The sequence below is a fragment of the Eleginops maclovinus genome, chromosome 14 (genome assembly GCF_036324505.1).
Source record: "Eleginops maclovinus isolate JMC-PN-2008 ecotype Puerto Natales chromosome 14, JC_Emac_rtc_rv5, whole genome shotgun sequence".
Classification (NCBI taxonomy): Eukaryota; Metazoa; Chordata; class Actinopteri; order Perciformes; family Eleginopidae; genus Eleginops; species Eleginops maclovinus.
In genome coordinates, this window is record NC_086362.1 from 6,922,373 (window position 1) to 6,950,019 (window position 27,647).

The window sequence follows — 27,647 nt, forward strand, 5'->3', positions numbered from 1 at the left end:
ATTCAGATGTGTCCAAATTCCATAATTTTAAAAGGATAAGTGATACTGAGACCAATATAGTACTTTAATTAACCCTTTTCACCCTTCTTTATTCATCATGTTAATAGAAGCATTCTGATGCACAAAACCTAATGATCTTTTCTGTATACTCAATACGAAATGTCTCACATCAGAGCGAGTGAGAACAGAAGAAGGATTTTCTGATACGAGAGGTTCAGTCACACACCTTTCCTTCAATTGGCTGGTGCGCTCGGCCTCGTCGATGTCCATACGGATTTTGTACTTGACGTAAGGCGGGGGGAGGCTGGCGTTGGGCTGCAGGTTCTCAAACACCAACGCGGCCCAGTACGTGTCGTTCTGCAGGAGCTCCTGTGCTCTGCTCACCAGACGGCTCTCGGTGGGGACCGCCTCAAACTTATTTAGGTCCAAACACTGCCAAAAGAGGTGCCACAAATAACGGATTATGCAGGTTTTATACAAATCAACCGAAGAGGGGATAAAGCAGAGTTATGCACGGGCTGCCTGACAGAATGGCAGATGGATATTTAGAGAAAAGCATCACTCAGACCAACAGAGATCCAAATTATGTGGCGCTGCCAGGGGGGGGGAGGGGGGCATGTTTTGGGCTTCAGCAGATACAACAAATGAGATACAGCCTCGATCTGCAGACTCGTCGCGGCTTCATGAAAGGATAATGAGCAAGGCATCCTGGGAGCCAGTCTCACCTGACAGCTGTCCACACAGCCCGGCCGCTGCAACAGTTTTATCATCTCTCCCCCAGGACCCCCCCCCCCCCCCCCCCCTCTCTGAGCTATATCAAGCTGCAGTGGTAAACAAAATATCAGAGCAACAGCATCCCACAGTTATTACGGTCAGACAGTTTGGACAGAGCAGAGGGAAATATATGGATCATAATCAGGGCTGCAGGACTTGGAAATAATAACTTGTTGGGATTACTTGCCCTGATGCTGCCATCGGGATATTACCACTTTAGCATCTTCATTGTCATAACCATTGAGAGATATTTAAATCAAAGATATTTCTCTATTTCTTAAAACACCTTCTGTAGGCTGGGACTTTTTAAAATTTATATATTTTAAGATACTTTAACTTTAAGCAAAGATAGTGCTTGCTGCCATTTGCACAAACGCCATATTGCAATATTGACTAAATCAACTTAAAATAATTACAAATTGGTTTTGGAGCATTTTTTTTTATCACTATTTCATGTCTAAATATCAGCTCTGTTCTATGCAAGGACATGCCTTACCAATCTGGATGTTACCAGAAGAGATGGAGCAATGCTTTTATGCATTTTGGGATTTATTTGTCTTCCACACTGACTTTTTCTGGTTTTTGCTGCAAAAGATCCTACAGAGAGAGATATTAGCCTGTAGAGTAGATATTTCCTTGCAGACATAATTCCTTTCTAAGATAAAGATTACTTTGTGCAATGCACAATTCCTAATATGTATTTTTAAGAGTCCGATGCAATTAAATATATAAAATGCTACGAAAAACTGTGAAATCCGCATTTATAATCACAGCCCAGTAACTTCCAACACCACAGGAATACATTTTGAGTCGTTTTCTACTATTTACATGTAAGTGTTTTTTAGACAGTTATCATTAATATTATGTCACCATACTCAAATGAATATATATTTTGCCAAAATGCAAAAAAAAACATTACGGCAATGTCCTCTGAAGCTAGTAATGGAGAAATATGAAGATGCTGCAACGGTAGTTTAATTTTCTTAATGAAAAATGATTCCACCATCTCAGTATCTTAACCCTAGGGGCGGCTGTGACGTAGTGCAGTTGTCTTTCAATCGGAAGGTTTTTATAAAGGTTTCACCTTGCACGACGTCCTCTTCCTCTGTATGAACGGGGTGTGCAAATTGAGGAGTCATAAAGACTAGTACATGTACGGACAGTTCATAAAGAAGCAGATTGTGATATAAAAGCAGAGGATTCTTCAGCCAATCAGAACATGGACGCAGATAGTTATTCATTAGTTAGTCTGTATTAATTCAAGGATGCACATTTCAGGCACCTATTAGCAACACGCTAACAAGAATTGAACATGGGTAGCACGCTTACTCTAAAAAGGTATTGTTTGTCAGTAACATTAGTGATGCATAAGAACATGGATTTTCATTTGCTCTCTAGCGATAACTCGTTAATGTGAGTGTAATGGCTTAATTTGCTTAACTATATATTTGTACGTAACCTTTACAGGGGTGCTGACCGTGTCATATTAAGCCCTGGACTGGAAGACACTGTATTTCTGCAGATGGATTGACTTAGAGAAGAGGAGACACACAGTACATGCTGTATATTAATGTCACTGTGCTGGAGTCAGATCTGAGCGATGCATTTTATATTAGTGCAGAAAAGAGATTTATTTAAGTTGGAACTTCCTGGCCGAGTGTGTTCAACTCAAGCTGCCATCTTACCTGCCTAGAGATTTATATTAAAGCACGTGTGTGTGTTAATGTGTGCATGCTAGCACAGGAAGAAAAAGATCTTCTGTGGAGACCGGATCAATACATCAATGTTGTGTGCGTGTGTGTTCTCCGACATACACACACACACTCACTGTAGTCAGGCATATAACAATGTATTTTTTATGATGATCACGGAAGCCGTGTTGTTGTGACAGATGTTTCAGACAGTTTTCTAAGTCAAGGATATTAAACTTTAATGAGAATAACACCAAAGGGGATCAAAAAAACCTCCATGTCTTCTTGAGTCTAGATTTCGGTTTGAACAGCAACAAAAGAAACAAAAAGCTCTGCGCTAAAGACGACAAGTTGCTGTTCTAGCTGGCTCCTGTGGATGCTTTTTAAATAACCCACTAACTGACGGAAAAAAATGGATAAATAAGTATTTAAAAACGTATTTTTCCACTAAAACAGGGCACTTTAAAAGGTCATATAAACAGGTTTTTAAAGCCAAATCCAACCAAAGAAATCACCTGGGTAATGTCAGGGAGCCAGGAAAGAAATGTGTGTTGCCAATTTCCTCAACAGGGAGAATTATATTTAAAAGAATCCTAAATGTCAGAGAGAAAGGCTGTTAAAATAGAATTCTCTAAGAGGTCACACATCTCTCCGATGCAGGAGGAGACGTTAATAGAAGAACAGAAGAAGAAAACGACTCACGCCCAGGAAGTTGGAAAGCAGCTTCAGGATGTCGGTGGTGGCATTGTAAGCGTTTCTCCAGTCGTTGGGGGGCATGCCAGGGGGGCGCTCATCAGGGGGCCCGTTGTACAGGAAGTTGGCGACTTGCTTGGACATCGACTCTGTGCTGTTTAGGCTCCGATCCAACACAGTGGCAAACACCGGATTCCCCAGCAACGCCTGATGTCAAAGAGATTTTAATTACATTGAGAGCACGACGAGTTGTTTCAGAAGAGGAAGCATGGAGGGCGGCTCTGTGACTGGCATTCTGCTGCAGCGTTAATTAGGAGCGCTGAGATAGATGACACTGTGCTACAATTATTTGAGAAGTTCTCATGTACAGCATACAGTACACATGTACAGTACACACTCACACTGCATTTGAACATAAATCCAAACTAAGTCTGTTCATTAATAAGACCACGCAAACTAAATACAACTGCTAAGAATAGTCATGATATTGCAATATGGAGAGGTGTTATATCCAAATTGCACAGTATCAAGTAGAATAAATAAACATATGTAAACATGATGCATTGCTGCTGTCAGGCGTCCTGGACTAATGTATCATTTCCATATCCTTGTTTTTTTACAGAATTGTCTTCAAAAAATAAAGCCAAGACCATTTGAATATCTTCCTCTGATATTGCAAAACATATGGCAATTGCAAAATAATTTAAAAATAACTGCAATTAGTTATTATTATGCAAATTGTGCAGCCCTACAGTGAATGCTACAGTCTCCTCTAGTGGATACATTCAGACAAAATAGTCTGTACCTTCCCTCACATTTCCAACATCTGTGGTAATCAATGTGTTTATACTGTAGCCTCATGCTCTTTCTCTACTTTAAGCACTTTCTGGTTGGTTGCTAACTGAATTCAATTGTACTCCGTGCAATGACAATAAAGTTGAATCTAAACTAATCTAAAAAACAATTAAACAGTGATCACTAACCTCTCAATTGATAAGCAACCTATGCCTTCTGAAATATAAAAGGATCTTTATTTCCCTACTGTACCTCTGCAGAGATTTGGGCCTCTAAAGTGTAAAACTGAGATTCTGAAATATTCTGGCCCCGGTGCTCAGTGGCATTTCACTGTCAACACTTGGGATGATATTCTGCATATCCTCAGGACAAGGTGTCAAATTAAGAAATCTCTAAGCTACATATGACCTTTTAAAAACTTGCTGCATGCGTCACAGTGGAAGCCACGTTAAGGACATGACCTGTTTAAAAATCTTGTGTTTAAAAGTCTTTAAGTCCATTTGTTATCTGCAAAGTTACATTTATGAATTAACTTGTATATAAAGTACTGAATTTGGGGTACAACTTGGGGTTGCTCTATTATTACAAAAATAATAATCCTGATTACATTGGTGAATCATTGACTTTGACAACATCATGTAAACTAATTCCTAAGTGCATAAAAAAAGGGAACAAGTCCCCCTCTTTCGCCCTCCACAAAGAGCATTTACTTGCATTTAATCATCACCTGGGTTCAGTGGATATTACTCGGACTACAAACTGACTACAAATTACACCTAAATCTTGACCTTTTACCAAGAGAATCAGATTTTTGAAGCTTCTGCAGATTTGGAGGGACTTGAATAATAAAACGACACTGGCTGCCACCACTGTTAAAGCACCTGAATATGTAAACACGATGTAAAGCCACTTTCAGATTGTCCCTGCACACAGTATGTCCTTCTCTCCGGATCTCCTCGCTCAAACACAGTGTCTGTACTGCTGATGGTAATTGGTCCATCAATGTAAAATGTGTCTGCGACCTTGAGGAACCTCGGAAGATGACAAACCTGCCGGAGCCACCAGCTCGGTGCGGAGATGTGCAGCGAGAGAGGGAGCTGGGAGAAAATGAAGACAAAGGAGGATTGCGGGCCCATTTGTGTAAAGGTTAGGGCGAGGGTAATGAATACCACGCTATATGGAGCTCCAGTGTGTGCTCCCTGCAGCTGCCTATAAGCTCATTTGGAGTGACACTGGAGTAATGTGAGTGTCAAGGAAATACGGCGAGAGGAAGGAGAGGAAAGGGAGGGAAGGGGGGAAGAGTCCATGTCCTCTACTTGTATGGATAATCCTTTCTGCCAGGATGGAAATTATCCTGCACTTATCCATAATTACCTCCCTGCCTTCGTTTCCATTCCAAACAGAAGGTGCGACAAATTGATATACACCACATGTGCATATTCTCACCTGCAGCTCTTTAATGAAAAGAAATACCAGGTCGATTTAGAGAAGCTGATCTTGTGGAGTATTTTATGTTGTGTATTTCAAAGTTTTGCTGCAAAAACACAGTGAAGGAGGATGTTTTTAGACCCAGCACAGCTTGCAAAGTGCAGTCAAATGAAGAGGCAACAATGCGCCACTGAGAGACATCTAATTCAAATTTACAAAAGAGGATTTATTTTCCAAATTGAAAGGGAAAATGATGCATTTCTGTCAATTTGCACAAGGAAATGATCCTAAAACAAGATATTATCGTTTGCACACCTTTCTGTTATGTAAAGCAGTGACGTGCGGTGAGGGGAGGCAGGTGAGGCCGTGCCTCACCTGTCATCATGAAAAGTAAAATGAAGAAATAAATGTAATGATCATATTTATCCAGTTGTTTGTATTATAAAGTTATTTTCCTTTTAATTTCACCAGTTTTACATTATTTTGATCCAAAATCGCTGAATTTTCATATTCACGTTCAAACACTGAGAACGGCTGCTCGGTGAGGCACCAACCTGCTGACATGCTATACAGTGAGACTGTAACTGCTGTCTGTCTGTATGTCGCTATTAAAATGTTCAAACACTCTGGCTATATTAACTAATTTCCATACTTTAGCTGGTGTATATAATATACAGTGTTTTTTGTCAACTGTATGTCTGTAACGTGTCTCTTGTGCTGAGCAAAACCGCTGCGAAGAGAGACTAGGTGAGGCACGCAGTTCTCCTGCCTCATGGCAGTGGGTGCTAGTGAGTCCAGTTCAAATCTGATTGTGATGACGTCAGTGCCTCACCAGCCATGAACTTCACCTCACGTCACTGATGTAAAGAAACAACTCACTAATGATATGTTGAAGTTATTTAGTGACCCATTTCCAGTTTTTATGCTAAACTAATTATCCTAAATTAAAAAACCCACTTTTTTGGATAACTTTTATTTGGAGCAGAAATGACTAGACCTGAGGCCAACTCAGTGGACATTTTTAAACGACAGTTAAAGACACATCTTTTTAAATTAGCTTTTTGTTAGAGACACCCCACTTCTAAACGGCCTTTTACTTCTTTAAATATTTGGTTATTTTTAAATTGTTTCATTTTATTTTATAGGTTTTATAAGTATTTATTTGTATTATTTATTTAAAACATTTTATTAGCAAGTTCCTTTTTAAGTTGGTGTTTAAATCATTCGACTTTTATTAATTATTACATTTCTATTACGTACGTCTTATTTGGGTTTTTTATTTAATTCTATTTTTATTATTATATTATTTATGTAATAACGTTTTACTGCTGCGTCTCTTAAAGTGTGTTTTATGTTTTGCTGTTTTAAATTGTGATGTGTGCCTTGTTAAAGCACTGCCAGCTGCTTTTGATGTATGAATAGTGCTATTCAAATAAAGCTTATTATGATATCATGTTACATGTTAAACATTTAAAATGATACTCTGGGCCAAACGCTAAATATTTCCCATGATGTTGGACTATATGAGTTTGTACGCCGCAGTTTAATAAACTTTTTTTTTTGCTTATTATTTTCTGAATTTGTCCCTAAAAAGGTGATTAAAGTCTCACCCGGAGTGCGTTGACTTGAGAGCTGTTCTGCAGGAAGTTGTAGACCCGGGGCCCGACTTCCTCCCAGGAGTCAGCGAGTTCTCTCAGCTGGGCTAGGGCGTTGAATGTGCTGTTTGCCTGAAACAAAAAACAATATTTAACAATAAATAATCTCACCTTCCTCTGAGTGAACACACACTGAGCCCCTTCTATAGGCTGAGAGTATCATCCCTGAGGAGCTCACAAACCCTCCCCCATGCTGAGGAATGTAAATGGGCTTATTTACCCCTGAACACTGACTTGTAAACAGTGTGTGTGTGTGAGGTGTGAAGGGCCCCTGCTCCAGCACCGGGCCCCTCGCTGTGAGCATTTCTCTCCTTCTCATTATGCATTCTGAAAACAAATCATCCGCACTGCCGGGTGTTTGTTTTGCTCCTGCAGTTATCAAAATGATGCTAATATCTTGGAGGAATGTCATGTCATGAAAATGCATTACATCTAGCACACAACAGGCTCCAGACTAACTATTGCACCGCTTTGCTTTTATTTATTCACATATACCACAGGTGGTAACTGAGTGTGTGTCATACAGGAGGCTCTTCACGCAATTACTGATCTTGTTCACAGAAGAGTATCAAATATATCAACACAACAGGAAAATGTCTTTGAACGTTTTGTTAATGTACTCATTTCAAACATACATATGAGCAACCTGTCCAAATATTAGTCAACTGTGCATAAACTGGGACTCACTCCACCATTAGCTACGAAAAACCCTCTTTAACCGTTATGTTCACCATTCATTTCTAAATATTTATCAACCCTTTTTTTTTCAAGGAAACATTTTAATTTCTTATAATTAAATAATAAATATGTCTCTATATTTTGTATTGTATTGTATTTATTTTTTATACCAATATGTATAATTATTTTTATTGTATTTTTCTGAAATTGTTATTTTTATAAATTCATTTAATTTATTTGATCTTTTGTTTCATATTTTTCTTACATTTTCATATCTTTATAAATATATATATATATCTTTTTTTTATTGCACCATTTTACTCTCACTTATTATTTATATAAATGTTTTATTTGAGCAACTGTGATTAAACCCAATTCCCCACTGGGATAAATGCCACATTCAAACTCTGATAAGGTAAGTATGCATTTCATCTTTTTATTATAAGTAATGTTTGGTACCTCTTTCACCAGGAGGCGCGCAGCGGGGGTGTCGGGGGTGTAGAGGACCTTCCCCTTCAGCAGCGGCCTGAAGGTGCTCCAGATGTAGCGCAGGCCAGGTGTTCCCTCCAGCGTCTCGACCAGCGTCTCACAGAAAGTGTCTGGAGAAGAAGAGCGGAAGAGAAAGTCAAGAACAATATGTTTCAGAATCCTGCGTGCAAACTGTTCTTCTGAAGGAGGAAAGAAATAAGCCGTTTGATCTGCACCATGTTGGAGATTTTGCAGAAAAAACAAGATAAATATTAAACATGAGCCTGCAATTCATGCGAGACCCCCTTACCATACCATGTTCTCAACCTCCAGTAGTGAGAAAATATGAACATATAAAGAAATAAAACATGCATTTAATTACATATTTATTACTAATCCAGCCATTTATTTTAAATAATTTAAAGACTTCGATCTTCTGTCTCCAGAAACATAATGTTACTAATTTGGCATGTTAAATAATAACTGTATCATCAAAGTGTGCATGTTTTTCCCACAGCACAAACACATCACATGCATAAAGAGAGGCTGCTGAGGTAACACACTGTAAAACAGAGTGCGAGAACAAACTAAAAAACAACATGGTACAACTTTAAACTGTATGGATAGTATTCATGCCATCACTGCACTTCAGAATACATATTTTAATGGTATTTCCGGGTGAAATATATGCAGAACTATCATAAATCTGATGTATATGCTACAGAAAAGCTGCAAGAAACACTGCTGTCATAAACTAAACCAAATATTATTTATTAACTCACATGCTAGCATATTAACACATTTTGTCGACTTTAAAACACCAACATTTATGCATCAAGAACTCTCTATGTATAATTAATGCTACTGGAATTACAGTGGTATGCAAAAGTTTGGGCACCCCTCTGAGATTTCATGACAATTTGCTTTTCCTTTATAATAGAAGATCACAGCAACAACATTTGTTTTCCTACAAAGATGTAGACGTTTTAGTGTTTTCCAGACCAAAATTCTTAGGGTAGCATTACATAGTTTTATTATAATAAAATAAAATGCAAAAAATGGGATGTGCAAAAGTTTGGGCACCCTTATAAATAGCATTCATTTCAACACCTGTACGGATTTATAGCTGACAGGTTGCTGCACAAAATTGCTTTGATTAGCTCATTAGACCTTCAATTACAAAGACAGGTGGAACCAATCATGAAAAAGGCTATTTAACATAGGTAATAGCTGGCTGTGCCTGGCCTAGGTTCTTTCTTAGGGAGTGGCAAGATGGGGACCTCAAAACAACTCTCCACTGACCTGAAAGCTAAGATAATCCAACATTATAAATTAGGAGAAGGGTACAAAAAATTATCTGACAGGTTTAAACTGTCTGTCTCCACAGTCAGAAACGTAGTTGTGAAATGGAAGGCCACAGGAACAGTCCGTGTGAAGGAAAGATGTGGTAGGCCGACAAAAATAGGGGAAAGGCACAGGCGAAGGATGGTGAAAATGGTCACAGAGAAGCCACAGACCACCTCCAGAGAACTACAACAACATCTGGCTGCTGATGGTGTAGTTGTTCACCGTTCCACAATCCAGCGTACTTTGCACCAGGAAGAGCTCATTGGAAGGGTGATGTGCAAAAAGCCTTTCCTGAGTGTTAATCACAAGAAGAGTCGCATGAGGTATGCAAAAGCACATCTGGACAAGCCAGAAGCATTTTGGAACAAAATACTGTGGTCAGATGAGACCAAGATTGAGTTATTTGGTCATAACATGAACAGGTATGCATGGCGAAAAAAACACACTGCATTCAATGAAAAGAACTTGTTGCCCACTGTAAAATTTGGTGGAGGATCTATCATGTTATGGGGCTGTGTGGCTAGCACAGGTACTGGAAAACTTGTTAAAGTTGAGGGCCACATGAATTCCTTACAGTACCAGGAGATTCTTGACAAGAATGTTCTAGAGTCAGTCACAAAGTTGAAGCTACGCCGGGGTTGGATTTTTCAGCAGGACAATGATCCTAAGCACCGATCAAAATCCACCAAGGAATTCATGCAGAAGCACAGGTACAATGTTCTGGAATGGCCATCCCAGTCCCCAGACCTTAACATCATTGAAAATGTATGGATTTATTTGAAGAAGGCTGTCCATGCACGGAGGCCAAGAAACCTGACTGAACTGGAGACGTTTTGTGTGGAAGAATGGGCCAAAATACCACCTGCCAGGCTTAAGGGACTTGTCTGTGGATACAGGAGGCGTCTACAGGCCGTTATTGCAGCAAAAGGAGGCAATACTAAATATTAATGGAATTATTTCTTAGGGGTGCCCAAATTTATGCACATGCCTATTTTTGTTTGAATGCACATAAACATGTTTCTGTTTGACCAATAAAAGTTATTTCACTACTGAGATGTTTCTGTTACCATAAGGTATAACATATGTTAAAATGAAGTTGCTGCTTCAAAAGCTCAGCAAGTGACAAACTGATGCAGTGGTTTTCCTAAGGGGTGCCCAAACTTTTGCATACCACTGTAGTTATTTTAGTCCTCTGGGCCTTTGCAGACCATTTACATGCACATAAACCTATAGTTCACACACTAAGCGAAAGGGAAAACCACAAAAAGCAGAAGAGGGCCCCTTTAACATACCATTGCTTCTATTGTCAAGATTTTTCACAGTTTATAAATTGACTTCACTCTCACGAAGTGGACATTGTGTCAGTTGCTGCTACTTCACTGCACTTCAGTTACACAACCTGTGGGATTACTACTTAGAAAAACTCGCATGCAGAGGGAAACAGGCCAATAGTTCAGAGCTGAGGATAGGGGGGGAAAAGAGAAGTTAATGTGCTCAGCAGCCCTCGATCATTATTAATTTAACATATCTGCAGCGTTAATATTGCGCGGTGCTTTCAGGGGACAGGACTATCTGCACTGCGAGGATGCAGCCTGTAGTACTCGAGCTTGTTGAAGATATAGGATTCCTGCAGTGCGGTACTTCATCAGACAATTGATGAGCACAGAGAGTCGTCTGCCAGTCAATACAACCGTCTGCTTCTCATCTCACTTTGTCATGACATCAGCACTTTCCATGTTTCCCTCTTAGACCACAGCCCTCCTCCTCCTCTCACCACAGCCTCCATCGCCCCATCAGGGAGGTTTTAGCGGCCATTTTCACTGCAATTAAATGTTAGCCTCTGCCTCCAGGCCATTTTCCCAGGTGCTCCTGGGAGGTGTGTGTGTGTGTGTGTGTGTGTGTGTGTGTGTGTGTGTGTGTGTGTGTGTGTGTGTGTGTGTGTGTGTGTGTGTGTGTGTGTGTGTGTGTGTGTGTGTGTGTAGCTAATGACCGGCCCCTGTTCCCTGCACACACACACACTGCACTGATGCAACTTCCTGCATTCACCTTGCTGCTGTTTCTCAGATCTTGTGTGCCAATTTTTGTATGCAAATACATTGAATTATTAATGATAGTGTTATACTGTAGCATGCATGTCAATCTTAACTTGGACATGCAATGAGGTGCAAAGATAAATTGAAAAATGATCTGAGAAAATAAAAAAACAACTGAGATGTTGCTAGTATTTTGCAGTTTCTCAGAAGCTTTTTTGTTTGTGTGCAAAACACGAGACTGTACAAACAGAGTCTCTTTGCGTTATTATTACGAGGATTAAGGGAAAAAAATCTACTTGTAATTAATTGGAGATAGTTTTACAATATATCACGCATTTCAATCATAAAATTCCCATTCTGGAATTAATGTCAGGGGTTTTCCCTTCCCTGGAGTGTGTTCTAGAGGCTTTTGTGCATGTAAATGGTCTGCAAAAGCTACAATCCCTGGGTTGCCTCCAGAAAGAGTTTCTCTCTCAAACACCACTCCCCCCCACCCCCAGCCAGAAACGCCTCCATTGGACTCTTTCGCTTATTTCTGAAACATAGTGACACCACTATGTAACACTCGCGCTTCTATTGGCTAGCGCTCCAACACATGGGGCGGGACATCTCTAAACGGTCGACTAAAGACAACAGAGTCAACCAACTAACCAATCAGAGTACACTGGCCTCTGGTTTCAGACAGAGGGTGAAAAGAGGTGTTGCAGCACAGGCAGTATGAGAAAAATAAAGAGCTTTTTGAACATTAAAGCATGGAAACATGTCAGAGTAGAGGCTAAAAATACTAATATGAACCTGAAGATGAGCAGAATGTGGCCCCTTTAAAGTTGAAACCCTTATGTATTAACAGTATTGCAATCAATTGATAAATCTATTAAAAATATGAAAACTGGGCCGACTTTATTGGCATATAGTGGAGAGGAGGATATATTTAAATGAGCTCCTCAAATCCAAAATCATTTTTCAATTGAATCATGACACACTGAAAGACTCACAGCTCTAGAAAAATAGAGTGTGCTACTGTATTTTATAACAAAATATTTCATTATGAGAGTGATTTTTGAGCACCAAAATGCTCAGAGAATAAAAATTTGATTCCATGATGGAGCATGAATATAGATAACACTCAAGCACTTGTATCCTGGGAGAGATATATCAGGTTTTAATATTGTGTGTGCTAAAGGGAGCATCAGATTACAGCGGTTTGACTCTCTACGGAGACGTGACGGAGAGTTATGCTTTTTCTCAAAACGAGGGAACAAGAGAATCTGTTCTGTGCAGCAGCTTTAGCCACAGTCAAATAATTGCTTGGAGCCTCGAGTCAGCCCCCTCAACTTACCTGCAAATTTAATCAATTTGAGTTGTACCCTGGAGACGGGCTCAATTCAGCATCATGGCGAGACACACACACACACAGAGTCCCATTTGCACACACACAGAAAAGGATATTACTCGAGGTTCACGATACTCATATTTCAGGTATTTCATGCAAGACAGACACACATTTATATGAGAATGACATGTCAGTCTGAAGTGAAGTACCTCACAAATCAATCTTGCAGTTTCCTACAAGACCTACAAATCAAATGCTGTCAGCAGCATTCCTGAACAAAGTCAAATAAAGTTGAATAAATGTCAGTGAAGTCCCTCTCAGGAGACGGAGAGGCGCTCTGACATTTCTCTCTGCCCCACACTCAGGTATATGCTTCAGTGTGTGTTACAGGGTGTGATAAAAACCAGAAATAAAGGGTACCCATTACTAATTATTTAAAGAGACGCCCAGGGGCTAATCCTCAGAGGATGACAGCACGAGTCTCCAGATAATTATGAACAATGTCAGGGAGAATCACACCAGGGAAAGTAGGACGGATGAGAGAGGAAAGCTTGTTTTGACAGAAGTTGATGTTTAAATCTCTCTCAATAAAGAATTATGCATCAAACACAGATAAAGTTGAACTATTCAAAAGTAAAATATTCAGTGATGCATGCACAGCTACAGTGACTTAAGTAGAAAACATGAGCCAACCCACTAATCTGAAGATCTAATTTCCACGGACATGTGTATAAATGTAAGTTTGAGACTTGTAATTCTCGTGGACAAATGTTAAAAGTTAAAGTTCCTGCAGTGCATGAACAGTTATTTCTGTTTTGGATAACAATGCAGACTTTGCTGTCAGCCATTAATTGGGACGGGAACATTGCTAAGCCATTAACCAAACTCAGTGTTGGCCTTTACTGTTGCTCCTCTACTATTCCTCTGAGTGTGCTTTCACACACAAAAAGCAGTTGTAATTGGCCATTATGCAGACACGCTGCATACTCCAGATTCATTTAACTGTACACAGACTGGCAGAAGGAAATGCCACGGCGTATCCACAGCGGCCATTAGCATGCTAACAGAGACGTTAGCGCTTATTCTGTACCGAGGACACAGTGTTTGTGCTAATTTTGGCTGGCACAAGCATGCAATTCCACTTTGCAGCGTTAACCGTATTCCCAGGAATATAAGCTGCTTATTAAAATGTAATTTTGTGCAGCTGTCTCCAAAGAACAGACATTTAATGAAACAGGAACACACAGTCTCTAATGAGCACAAGGCTGCAAGAAGACGCACTGAAGATCGAGAAATAAAAATCCCCACCAAAACCTACAAGAACTCTGGTACTTCTATTTAACTATGCCCTTTTTAAAATTAGATCTCCCAGACTATGTTTTACCTAGTAAGTGCATTAGTACAGCATCAACATGAATTGTATTTATTTATTTGTTTATATTTAAGTGAATAAAGTACAATAAGTGTATGTTTTGATACATTTATTCAGTTTTCATTTGTATTGTAAGTAAAAAACAAAAAAAGGATTCAAAAAATAAATTGTATTCATAATAATATGTAAATAAATGAACAGTTAATTAACATTTTTACACCAAACTGTAATGATAAATTGTGGCATGCCTAATCCCATGTTGACAGGTTTACACAGTGCATATGTTCAGGAAAATGGGAGAGAAATTGAGGCAGCTGCAGGATATTGTAAAGGTGTTACTGAACTGAAAGTGTGTACCCTAGCTGGTTGGAATAAAATAGAAATTCAGAAGTCAGAAAAGTGTTTTAGTGACACCATCTGAGAGGAGTTTGGGTAGCCATATGTTCCTATTTTCATATATAACACCAGTTTCCAGTATGGATCAGTTGCTCTGGAATCAAATATATGGGGTGCACAGCTTTTAGATGCAATGAGAGGATCTGATTTGATTCGATGTGACTGAAGCCAGCCCCTGACACAGCCTCGTTAACGTGTTGCTTATCAGAGCCAGTTAGTCTGCAGCTCAGCGCCAACACTGCCACAGGTGTGTGTGTGTTCCTGCACGACACGTCACAGCTGACTGAACTATGCAACACAGATTCATCAAAACATAACGCAAAGTGTGTTTCTTTACCCACAAACACACTTTCACACCAGGGATTACAGGGGTCTGGATCAATCAAAATTGGTCTTTTATTAAATAAACAACCCATCTAACCCACAGAAAAACTTCAATTTGACTTCAATATGGCGGTGATTACTTCCATTGTAGGCTAGAATAAGATTGAGCGCCAGCCAGAGGGTAATTCCAAGAAGAAACCCCTTTTTTGAGTCTTAATTTAACAAGAAACAAACTTTACATGAGTGTGATGAAACGAAGCACGTGGTTTCTGAACAGAACCTCTGTTTCTTGTTTTACTGGTTGCATAAACAAGTCTTGCGTACCTTGACTGCATACAGAAACATGATTAAGACATGAGTACAGTGCAACACCTCTATGAAGCAGTTTCCTGCAGCACTCACCAGAGCTGTTTCCCGCAGTAATAGAGAATGGCTCCTTGTTATCCGTCTGTCGGGGTGAGCTGCGGCTGATATTGACGTCAGGCTGCTTTCCACACAGGAGCATATTGACGCTGCCCATCATGTCTGCTCGGAAATCCAATGCACTGGCAGCCTGGAAGACCATGGAGCTCTGCAGCCTGGCCACCTGGAGAAAAGAGTGTAAAAGTTAGAAAATAGAGGGAAGAATCCAGTGTAAATATAGATTTCTGTCAGGTGTGGGGACACTTACCTCCTCAAACACTGGTAATGCATCTCGAGTGGTTTTTCCCAACAGAGAGGCGGTGTCTGCTGCATCCAGATCCAGAGCTGCAGGCACCTGAAAGACGGAAACCACTCATACAGGAGCTCCAACAAGGAAAATATCCACTTAGGAATGTTTCCTTCCTTATTTCCCCGAGTTTCATAGCCAGGATTTACCGTTAAAATACCCATATTAATTCACGCTTTGCATTTCATGGGATCACCTGTGGCGTCCTCACCTAAGCCTCTCCACTGGAGACATTATATGGCAACGCTAATGTGTGCATACCAAATGTAAATTGTGTTTTAACATCCCTGGCTCTGGTTAATAAAAAGTGCATTAAGTGTCGCTGTGTGTAACTGCGACATTATGCAGGTACACAGTACGCTTCCAATTACAGGAATCAAATGGCGTGCCCTTTTAACCGCCGTCATTTTCAAGAAAAGGGATGAACTACGAGCAGGCTGCACTTACAGGAGATAAAATGACACTTGGAAAACACATGCGAAGAGAAGCAGAGGGGTCCTGAGCAAAACAGCTGAGAGTCATCCATAAAAGGAGGTAGATATTTTAGCATTTTAAGACAAAGTGAATACAACACATTTCTCAAGTTCTTTTGATGGTTGTGTGTATTTATATTAGTCGAGTTAATGAACTGCAAAAGGAGATAAAATCCAGACAAAGGAAACACACTTTGACATTTGAATGACCTTTCCTCCCCGTGCATTGTGTTCCTGAAATGATTCCCAGAAACACAAACAAAGTCGCGGCGCTGATAAACCCTGACTCCCTCTCTTGTCCTTTTCCTTTATGTTTCTGTCACTATCACAATCACTCAGCAGCATCTGGCTTTAAGTGTGAAGCCTTGATGTTCTTTTCCATCCATTTGCTCACGGTGCTGAAGAGCCTCCCCCCATATCTTGTCTGAGCTTTTTTTTTTTATATTCCTCTCCGAAAAATGCCTGTGGGCTTAAATTGTTCAAATGCTCTCTCCTACCAACTTCCTCCCTTATCATTTATTTATTGGATTTGCTGTCCCATATATTTCCTCTCAGAGATAAACTCAAAGAAGAAGGCAGGCTTTCATCATCCCAAAGGGAAGCCGCAGAATTAAAAAGAACTCAACAAAACATTGGTACTAATAAATAATTCCCTCCTGATTGCTGGTGAAATCACTGGAAGAAACAGCGGTGCACATGACGATGACAAATGTAAAAGCTCAGGACAGAAAATTATTTATCAGTAACAATGAAACTACATTAAAGATAACGGAGCAGAAATAAAATATAGGTTTCTCCAGACGCATTTGCAGCTTTTTACTTTGAAAATATTTCTTCATCTCTCTCGGTCACAGAGCCTGCCAAGCAGAACATTTCACTTTTAAATTGGTTACTCAATTGTCTGGCACAGAAAATCATTGTGTTTGAATTCAATTTACAGCAGACCAAGCGAGACGTATACTTAGAACAGACAATGTTCCCCAAATACTTTTAAACTGTATTAAGCTACAGAGTCTCATTTTACAGGACGTAACTGATGGAATATCCATGCTGGAAATTACCTCTGTGCATCCGTGTTTACTCCTATTACTCATCCCTCAATTTAGAATATATCTCATAACTCCGGCAGAGGCAGGATCAGTGCATATTGGGGCGAACAAATATTGCAGACAATATCACCGTGAATAATTTGAGACCTTTCTATCAATGTAAAGCTGAAGCAGGAAGATTAAAATGGTTTCATCAACCCTGAACTCAACTCAGGATAGATAAGGAATAAAAGTGTGTTCACAAATAGTAAAAAGGTGTAATATGGGTTTGCAAACCAAAGTGACATCACTACCTAACACACATGCTTCTATTGGATAACACTTTGTACATGATAGGCTTAGGGGCGGGACATCTCTACGTGGTTGACCAATCACAACATACTGGGCCTTGGTTTCAGGCAGTATGAGAAAAATAAAGACCTTTTTGAACACTAAAGCATGGAAACATGTCACGTTAGAGGCACACAAAAGCTATTACATCAGGACAGCATAAAGTCGACATATCATCCAAAAACCCAGCTGTTCCACTTGTACCTTAGCTATTAAACCAAACACACACGAAAGAAGTTTAGCTCATTTGAATCTATACCTGTTATTTTTTGTCTTGAGTTTTCATCTTTCTAGTTCATTGCATTTATTGAGAGTCATTCTGGATAAAAGCGAATGTTAAATGTAATGTAATGGCAGCCAACAGTGGATCATGAGCTAGATCTACTGTGTACCAGATGTGGGTGACCTTGCTGAGCAGGAATTAGGTCTTTTCAAGTGCAGTCATTAAGGCCTGTACTATTACAGTGTCCCCAATTAATGTTAACGCCGCTCCCAAAAGCATTCACTTTCCAAAAAAGGAGACCAATTGTGTCACTGCTCTTCCAGATATCAGAGCTGTGACTTGTTGGTGTGGTCTTACCTCTGAGAAGAATTTCCTCCCGTCCAGGTTGGTCAGCAGAACTCTCTGAGCGTTGAGCAGCTGCTGAGGATCGAGCGAGCAGCTGACATTTTGGAAAGCCTCCTTTTCTGCCGCGCTGCCAAACTGGAAGTACTTGTCTAGATCCGTCCCCTCGCACAGGACACTCTGCAGGTCGCCGGGCAGCGGGACGCTCATCATCTGAAAGGGAAATTCAAACTTAGCATGGGATCGTATTATATTTAATCATGTGTTGTGTGCTAGCATGCTAAGTAAAAATGTCAACATCGAGTATAAAGCAACCTTTTGACTTTAATTATCAGCCTTTAATAAATACTGACATACAGTACGTGACAAACATTTAGAACGACACACCCAGGAGAGGAACTTTTACTTCCTTTGCACGCGCTACATTTTGAAGCTGCATGGATCTTTTCATCAGTGCACATTGTATTTGAGCATCCTTGTCGATGTCAGAGAAACATAATTACCTTCCTGCAGCTCATCTGGTATCACTCTCTACATACCCGGCATCAATTGGGGAGCGTTAAGAGACAAGACACTCTTATTGCTGTTAAGACTTCATTTCAGTCCAAATTACCTACTGAAGTCATCTTCAAACAACCTTTTTTATCAAGCAGAAGCTCCAGCACGCTTTGATTATAAACCGACAAGACAAGCAGTCCCACAGGCAGCTCCTCTTGGCCGGGACGTTTTAAATGCTCAAACACAAATCTCCCGGCACATTTGGGGCTTTTGGACATGTTGGTAAATGATTTTAGTTACGGGAGGAGGTGGCGAATCATGTTCAAAAGCAGCTGGGATTCTTATCGGAGGCTGTGTACTGAGATGATACTCACTGAGTTGAGCTTAATTTGAGCATTCAGGAGGCTTTGGACGACTGATGGAGGCACCGACAGGTCCTGTTCCAGATGAGCGGAGAGAGTCTCATTGTCTCTGAGAATGTTCCTCAGGATCACTGGCTGAGCTGAAACAAAGATGGGGAATTGTTACTTTTGCAGAAATGCACAGAAAAAAACAGCAGTGTTCTTGTTTTTTCCCAGTTGAAATGTCAAACTTCTGGCATGCTTTGACATCCATTTACGTGCAAACAGGTTTGACTGGATTTTTTATTAAACACATGTAAATATATTTTGAATTGACATTTTGTTGATGCTGTAACATTAAAATGTGCTGCCATTTGTGTGTGACGTGAAATAGCTGCTTCTCAATTAACTCAGGGCACAAGGATTTGAGTCTAGTTATTTTGCTGGTTGCATCCATGTTTTAGCTCCTGACTGGCCATCTGCACTGCAGATATTTTGCAGCCTGCAGCCTTTATGTGTCTGCCTCCCTTCTTTTTCTCTCTTCCTGCATTTGACTGACCACACTACTGTTCACAAATAAGTAAGCATACAGAAACATGTGTGTGTGTCACTGGCCTTAATGGACATCTCTGTAAACGATGGAGGAGAGTGTGTCTGTGGAGCTAATAGGACGGCAGGATTTATTCTGCTGTTGAAATGAAAAGGTTAAAGCTAAAGCCTGTGTCTTCAGGATCACTGCAGTGCAGCTGCCCAGTGATGCTATCCTAACTGAAAGAAATAAAGGCCAAACTCATGGGAATAAATCCTTTTCATTGCATGCTTATGGAAAAATGGACATTTTGAAGTGTTTTGTTTTACTTGCTTTGCAGTAGCATGCAATTGAGTATAAATTATGCTTTCTGTTAATTAAATCCTTGGTTGGTGAAATACTCGAGCTGAACGAGAGTACAAGGAGACAATTTGCTGCTAAACATGCTGCTGATTGTTAAACACACATGTTCTCCTGATTAGCTGCACACATGTAGACTGCTCATTGTGAAGTGCACGCTCTGCATCCGTTCAACATGTGTGTTCTGCTCTCCGAGACTCACAGAGAGATGCTGCAGGGGTTACATAATTTAATTAGATCAGCCCTCTCGCAAGTGTAACACATGCAAGGCAGTCAATTATCAGGATTTGGGAGGAGGTGACTGATACTGGCTGACTCAGGGTTCAATGAGGATAAATGTTTGTTAAAAACAACAATCAGTCAGTATTGTGTGGAATGAATGATGCTGTTTGTATTATTATAGCCTTAATTCTGCTGGAGCATCAGGTGAAATCCTGCAGGAGGAACATGCTGTTTCTGATTAAAGTGACCACCTCAGTCTTTCAATCAACCTCTGGTGAAATAAAAAAAGGGACAACAACATCACCTTTGCCTTCAGTCTTTTTGATAGCACTCAGTCTCATTCTTGTTAATGCCCTTTCTGCTCTCAGCCAATCCCATTAATTATGCCCGTGCTCAGATCTCTGATGGATTTAATCTTGTATATTACAAGCCAGCGACCCCAAAATGCAAATGGCCCCCGAGCCGTTTGTTGAACAGCAGTCCCCCTCCCGCCTTTGTGTTTTTGCAAATGAGGTGGCGTATGAAAATCTGAATATCATCAGGCTAAATGAGCCTAATGCAAAGCAGCAACTTATCAAGACAAACGATGTGTCAGTCTGCAAGGCAAATTGCATCATAAATAATCACGCGCCATTGTTTTTGAGGGATAAAGGGGAATAACAAATCCTGAGACTTGTCATCAACATGAAGGAGATACTTTCCCCTGATGGAGAGGACGTCAAGAAGACGCAGACTGTTGCTGAGGAAGAGTATTTTTACACGTAACACTTTTTCAAACAGTGGCAACAAAACTTGTACCTGAAGAAGACTCGTTTACATGATTGTGTTTGAGAAGAGGGCTGCCGATGACGATTACCTCAAAGTCTAGCGCACTGTCTTTAAATGTGTTGTTTTGTCCCCTGGATTGTTGACATGATTGTATGTGTGTATAATTATCCTCATATCAACTTTGTCAAATGTACGGCCTTTCATCAGTGGGTTATATGCTCACTCACAAAGGTGTCTCATCGTTCAGCGATTATCTAAATAGATATCTCGGCCCTTGTGATGGCTACAGTACAGACATACGTTACCATGGTTGTTTGGGCAGGTTACTTCCTAGTTTAGCAAAAGGCGTGGCTGAGGGCTGAGGACTCCATGTGCTTCCATGTCAGTGTCGTTTTGTATTCTGTTCCTCTTCACTACCCCTTTTTTTCTATTTGGTTTGGCTGAGCCACTACATACAGCTCTGGAGAAAATCAAGAGTCCACTGCAGCATTATTAATTTCTCGATGTTGGAATTCAACAGACACTGGAATGGCTGCCAGACATATAGATAAAGATTTAAGAAAATTGGAATTGGTATCCGTAGCTGTATATTCCATTTTGAGTCATTCTGGAAGGTCCGTTTGTTCAGTCAACACCTGTTTGGCTGCTGTTATATTTCTTACATTTTGTTTTTGATGACCTCTTTTATAGGCCTAGTCATTAATGATTATTGTTTTGGTTTTTAATCAGCATAAATAAAATAACAAGTTCCTTTAAAAGCGTCCTGTTTGCCTGTTGCAAATGTAAGTCCTTTCATCAGTGGGTTAAAGGCTCAGTCACCATAGTGTATTACCTGATGTGGCAACAGTGATCTAAAATATTTCATACACATGATGTTAGCAAATGTTCTTCATTTTAAGATACTTTGCACATTTCTATCAAAGCTACCTGTTTTTTTTTTTATACACAGCTCTTCACTTTAGTACTGAACCCGTAAAGGGACATGGGGAAATAAAAAAGACTTAAACGTTTCTCATGCTCACGCAAAAGTCTCAAACCCACCAAATGTCAGGTTCGGTCATAGGCAGTGTTCCTCGTTTAATTATTATTTTATTTAATGCATTTAGCATTAAAACACACTCTCCTTCAGAGTGAATTAAAGTGTGATTGAAGTTTTTTCATGGATTTCAATGACATTCACAAGGCTGGGGTTTCATCGGTCATCAGCTTTCTGCCGTTGACACTATCTGATGAAACAAGACCTTGAATAAGATCTGAAAGGGAGCTTATGTACTGCTGTGTGTGTACTGCCGCAATACTTTCTTGTGAGCACTGGAAATGTTGGCGTGTGCACGAGAAACTTTCGCATGACCACGGGAAACTTCCGGGTGAGCACGGGACACTTTCGCGTGCGCCCAAGAAACTTTCGCGTGAGCACGAGAAACGTTACATTTTAAAAAATGTTCATGTCCCTTTATAGGTTCCATACTTCAGACCGAATACTGCACATATATTTGTTTTCCCGAGGATTTTGGCCTTGCATTAAGCCCTTGGTGTTAGTACCCTGTGCAGCGTTGGTCTGGGACAGCACTGAGTCCCACTGCTCCAGGTCGTCCGCCAGCAGCAGAGCCTTGCTGAGAATAGATCTGTTCACCACCAGCGTCTGCAGCTCCACCAACATCCCAGCAACTCTGCAAAAAAAACCAACAGATATAGAATTACAACCATCATATTCTGTTTGCGCCTCCTGTGCAGTGTGTCTGTGCGGACAGAGAAATGCGTACAAGGAGTTGTCGAAGTTGTTGACTTGTCCCGGCGTCTCCCCCGGGGTGGGGGAGTTCAGACAGGGGTTGTCGATGTTGCACATCATTCCCTGCAGCCAGGGCAGCACGCCGGCCGAGGGCATGGCTTTGTTTGGGTAGTGGCCTGCAGGAAGACAGGGTTCGGATTATTATATTCTCCTAAATATCTCAAAATCACAAGACGTTAAGTGGAATATCCATATCGCAGAAAGCACAATATTTGTTAAAGGTTTATATGCATTTGAATATGATTCTGTAGTTATTGTGAAGGTGCAGAGATAATGTTTTTGTTTTCAACATACTTAGAAACAACATTTTTTTGTTATTATGCAAGCACACATCCCATCTGAGAGGTTCTGCAGCTTCAGATGACTTACATTACATACTTACATTGGCCTTTAAACACAGGGCTGTTGGTGGAGCGCACCCACACCAGGATGAAAAAGAGGAACAGAGGCCAGATCAACTCCACCACCAGACGCACCTGCACGCAGCAGAACAGAGAAGAGCGCTCTTATTTTCATAATTTGTTTATGAGATATATGCGTGATCATATCATGGCTAACAGCATTTACATTGTTTTCTTGTAAAAATGCGACGTCATGCAGCAGCGAGACAAACACTGATAAAGTCAAGGCAAAGGAAAGTGGACCGTGAGTGTTTGAGGCTGTGTGATATTGCTGCAAATGCTCTATGTTTTTCCTGCAGCTCTTCCTGGATTGAGAAACCGCTGGTGTCCCCTGCAGCAGGAGCTATCCCACCCTCACTATCACCTCCTCTACACATCTAATCATCTCCCGGATGAAGAGCAACAAGCACTTCTTCTTCACTCAAACACAACCACTTCCACACCTTTCAGCAGCATGTGACATTTGTATTTCCTCCTCAGGGAAAAATGTGTGAAAAGAAAGCACAATTGAATGACCTCTAGGCTTATATTCTGAAGCCTTGATCGATGCTCTGAAGACAAAGCGGCAAGAGTTTGAAGGGGTTAAGCATTTATCTGAACCAGGTATTCCAGGTTCAAGCTTGTTTTTATTACTTTTCTGTCACTGTGGAAACAGTTTCTTTATGCACGAGTCAAGGTAGTGCGCTCCTCTGAAAGCGGAGGAATAACTAACAGTTGTACATTTCATAAATCAGAGGGAGGAAATATGTAGCAGGAGGACAAAGCTGCAGCTTCTCCTGCCTTAACGTTTTTAACATTTTACACCTTCCCGACACCCCCCCCCACCCTTACAAGCCCTGCACGCTAACCTGGGCTGACCCTTTCCTCGTGCACCCTCTATACAATCCCCTGTGCCATCATGTCCAGCAGGAAATGGCTACTTTGTCTTCATAATTAAAGACGAGGTGAGAAAATACAATAACACACGTGGCTTGAAATACCACGGCTCCATGGCAACATTATAAATTAAAGTTAATGCAAGAGGGATTTTATTCAGTTTAACGTGCATTAAGCCTTAGTATTAACATGGAATCATTGCATTCCGACCGCAGGAAAATTACATTCGCAACTATTTCAAAGAAAGCAGATATAATTTCAAATTCAATGTCCTTTAATTCCCTGCTGTTTGTGTGTGTGTGTGTGTGTGTGTGTGTGTGTGTGTGTGAGAGAGAGAGAGGATATGCAGTTCTGCTGAGCGGGTGAATTATCATAATGTATTCCATGGAAGAGGCATGGAGAAGGAACACAGTGATCATGGGGACTTTCTCAGTCTGCCTCCCCAGGCGTCTGCCATCGGACACAAGCCTTCTTTATGAACAGATAATCTCCTCCTATGAAATTATGTGAAATACTGGACCATAAAATCAGTTTCATGCCTGTTATAAAATGTTGAAATGCCTGCTGAGGCATTCATATAATTGGTCATTAACCTCCACAAGCCCTCCACAAGCTCCATTGTCCTTGTAACTCCCACTGGTTTTGTCTAATACCGATATTTCATGTCGACGTCGGCCAAATATTTTCCACATTCAGAGCACATGAACTCCACTGTCCTCTCACATATTCTCCCTGTCCCGTCTGCCAGTTGATCAACTTAGCAAGGAGAATATTTCCCAGATACAAAGTTTGGAAATCGCATAAAACTTTGCCTTGAGTTATTCCTAGAAACTTTGATGAAAGCAGTTGTTTTTTTATTTTTTTGTGAAGGTGTCTTTTGTTCGCTGCCAGTGGGCGGACGCTCCTGCTGTAAATCAAACACCCACTGCAGCTCTTTGTAGCAGACACACACCGCCTCTAATGACACACACAGATAACAAGACTCCGCGACAACTTGTTGAAATGCAGCTCAGACATCCCTCCCCAGCATGGGACCTCATGTCCAGCAAAAGTGTGTGTGGGGGGGCATACGATGCAATGAAGCCATATCAGCAGCAATGGATTATGGGAGACTTACCCTCAACAGCAGAGTTAGGGTATCATTTGCAAAGTTTTCTCTTTTCATCGATGACATTTGCCTAGGCTTGCATTCATATAAAGGCTCTGTTGTTTAAGCTGTAAAAGCACATTTAAAGTTGAAAAATGTTTTACAAGTAAATGATATTACCTACATTTATATACAGCATTTTTACAAAATGTGCACATTTTAACTGTAACTTTCTTCTTTTTGGTTGAATATTTTTATTATTTTTGTATCTGTTATTGCACATTTTGAGTTTAACTTCTAATGTTAACATAAATATGTTATTATTTGATTGCAGACTTTTACTCTCACTTCTTATTTTAACTTATTGTTTATTAATATATTTAATTTAATTATTTTAATCCTTTGATTGCACACTTTTACCTTAATTTCTTATATTACTTTTGTTACATTATCCAAAAAATAATTACCTACATTTTGAATGCGCATTCTTAGGCTGAAAATGACAGGTGCAACACTACAAATATCTTAAAATGTCTTAAAATATGAATTGTTTGCATTAGAAATATGACATGAAGCCTTAAAGTACTTAAAGACAGTTGAATTAAAAGTTTGCATGTTAGCAAGTTGAAGCAACATTTGAAATATATGCACTAAACAAGTTTAAATATTGAGAGCAGGTACAAATACAGCTGAAGTTGAGCAGAGAGAGTTGAAGTTGGCACCGTCAGTGACAGGTGAATAATAACTTTTAATTGTCTGCTCTGATTTATGTGAACTGTTTTACATTAAGCAAACATTTCTGAGATGTGGCAGGGACAGAGAGTTTGTAAGAGGAACCAGAGAGAGTGTTTGCCCTTCAAACAAAACGTTTTTTAACATCTGTCATCCCTCCCTATTCCATCTATTAGTCCACACTGGCTCTGTTAGACCAGGAAGTCAGGCCAGGTGACATAATGTGCAGCAGAGACAGATCTGCTCAAATTGAAGGTGACACGTGGAATTGGTGTGCATTAAGGAGAGATTGTTCTCTGAAGGCAGCTTACTGCTATAGAAGCCTGCTTGGTAGTAAATCCCTGCACTCATGAATAACTTGATAACACTGACCACACTGAGCAGACCTAAAGAAATTTATATACAGACACACGTTGATTTGCAGAGCGTACCTTTTGTCTCTTCCGCAGAGTGAAGTTCTTCCACAGCAGCAGAGTGAACTGCGTCAGGAGACCCATTACGGCTTATCCTGGCAATATCCTGCCAAAGCGTCGCTATGGCAACTGGCCCACTTAATAAACCCTGCAGGGAATAAAAGGCAGAGTTTGGTTTTTTAATACAGAAGGAGCAATGCATCTTGGGGGAGTGCCACTAATCATTCACTTCCCCGGGCCTCGGGGCTCTCGGTGCAGCACCTGTTCCAAGAATTATTATCACCTCCACTCAGCGAGGCTCATGTGCACGCTCCCTGTTTGCACCTATTAAAGAGCGGTTGCTTGTTTTACTTAATGTACTGCATACTACATTATTAGGCCAAAAACTAAATATATATCATTTTCCTCTTAAACGGGCGTGAAGCACTACACATCCTCTTTAATTAATCAGCCTTTTTGTGGTGATAGAGTAAAGTCAAAGACAGAGCTCACTTTTCATACGGACCAGAGATAGTTGTAAAATCTTTATTGCAGATTTTATAAGCCACTGAGCACTGATTACACAGACAATAAACAAATAGATCTGCTGTGGCATTTTTACACTGCTACATCAAGTATGACCTTTATCAAAAACTGACTCTGAGTACAGTCGGGGAGCTCTGTTCATTACTGCGTTGCTGAGTCTGAACAAGTATCAATAGATCGAGTGTCCTCTCTGTGTGAATTACTAACCATGGTTATAATCATTGATATATTCACGAGATATATGCAACCTTAGACAATGTAGTACAACAAAAGACAAATAATACACAATACAAGTGCATTTTCTAAAAAAGAGTTAATATGATAAGGCTCGTTCAGTCATTCAGATAGTTGGGGGTAGTTTGGTTAAATGGTGTTAGTATTAATTTTACTGTGACATGTTTCCATGCTTTAATGTTTAGAAAGCTCTTTATTTTTCTCATCCTTCCTGTGCTGCAGCACCTCTTTTCACCCTCTGTCTGAAACCAGAGCCCAGTCTGTTCTGATTGGTTAGCTGGCCCGGCTCTGTGAATGTTTAGTCAACCGCTTAGAAATGTCCCGCCCCTCAGCCTAAAATGCATTTAAAAAAATCTCTAGCCTTCCGTCTCGTAGACCCACTTGGCAAAGCATTAATTCATGGTTTTTACTAACCCCTATTGGTATGATGTTATTTCAGCATGATATTCGATACGTGCATTACAATTAATCACGCCAAAATGTAGATTTTGCTCTTGTATCCACGTGGAGATTACCCCCGCCTTCTCGTCAGAGTGTCCAGCTCGAGTGACGTGAGTAAACAAGTGAATGCTCTGGTAAAATTTGCCATAGAAACAGTGTTAACGCAGTAGGAATAACTGCAGCAATGGTTATTACTTATGACAAGGAGGCTATGTTTTGCAATGAGTTTGTTTATCTGCCAGAACACACACGTGTCTTTTCACTAATGCACACAACCTTGGCCCAGGTCTGCTCTCAAAGTGTCCTTCTAGATTCCAT

The 27,647-nt window shown here is 40.4% G+C and overlaps 1 protein-coding gene across 2 annotated transcripts in view; it reads right to left on the reverse strand.

Annotated features, from left to right (window-relative positions):
• The window catches only part of LOC134875880 (phospholipid-transporting ATPase ABCA1-like), a 119,102-nt gene that overhangs the window by 86,821 nt on the left and 4,634 nt on the right, over positions 1-27,647 (reverse strand). For both annotated transcript variants that reach the window (XM_063900592.1, XM_063900591.1), the window contains exons 2-13: positions 26,148-26,277; positions 23,003-23,096; positions 22,595-22,736; positions 22,374-22,501; positions 18,986-19,113; positions 18,129-18,326; positions 15,658-15,744; positions 15,390-15,573; positions 8,174-8,313; positions 6,992-7,108; positions 3,168-3,365; positions 227-432 (exon numbers count right to left, since the gene is read on the reverse strand). In XM_063900592.1, the coding sequence (XP_063756662.1) occupies positions 227-432; positions 3,168-3,365; positions 6,992-7,108; positions 8,174-8,313; positions 15,390-15,573; positions 15,658-15,744; positions 18,129-18,326; positions 18,986-19,113; positions 22,374-22,501; positions 22,595-22,736; positions 23,003-23,096; positions 26,148-26,213 (1,688 nt within the window). In that variant the 5' untranslated portion in view covers positions 26,214-26,277. The remainder of the gene's footprint in view (positions 1-226; positions 433-3,167; positions 3,366-6,991; positions 7,109-8,173; positions 8,314-15,389; positions 15,574-15,657; positions 15,745-18,128; positions 18,327-18,985; positions 19,114-22,373; positions 22,502-22,594; positions 22,737-23,002; positions 23,097-26,147; positions 26,278-27,647) is intronic.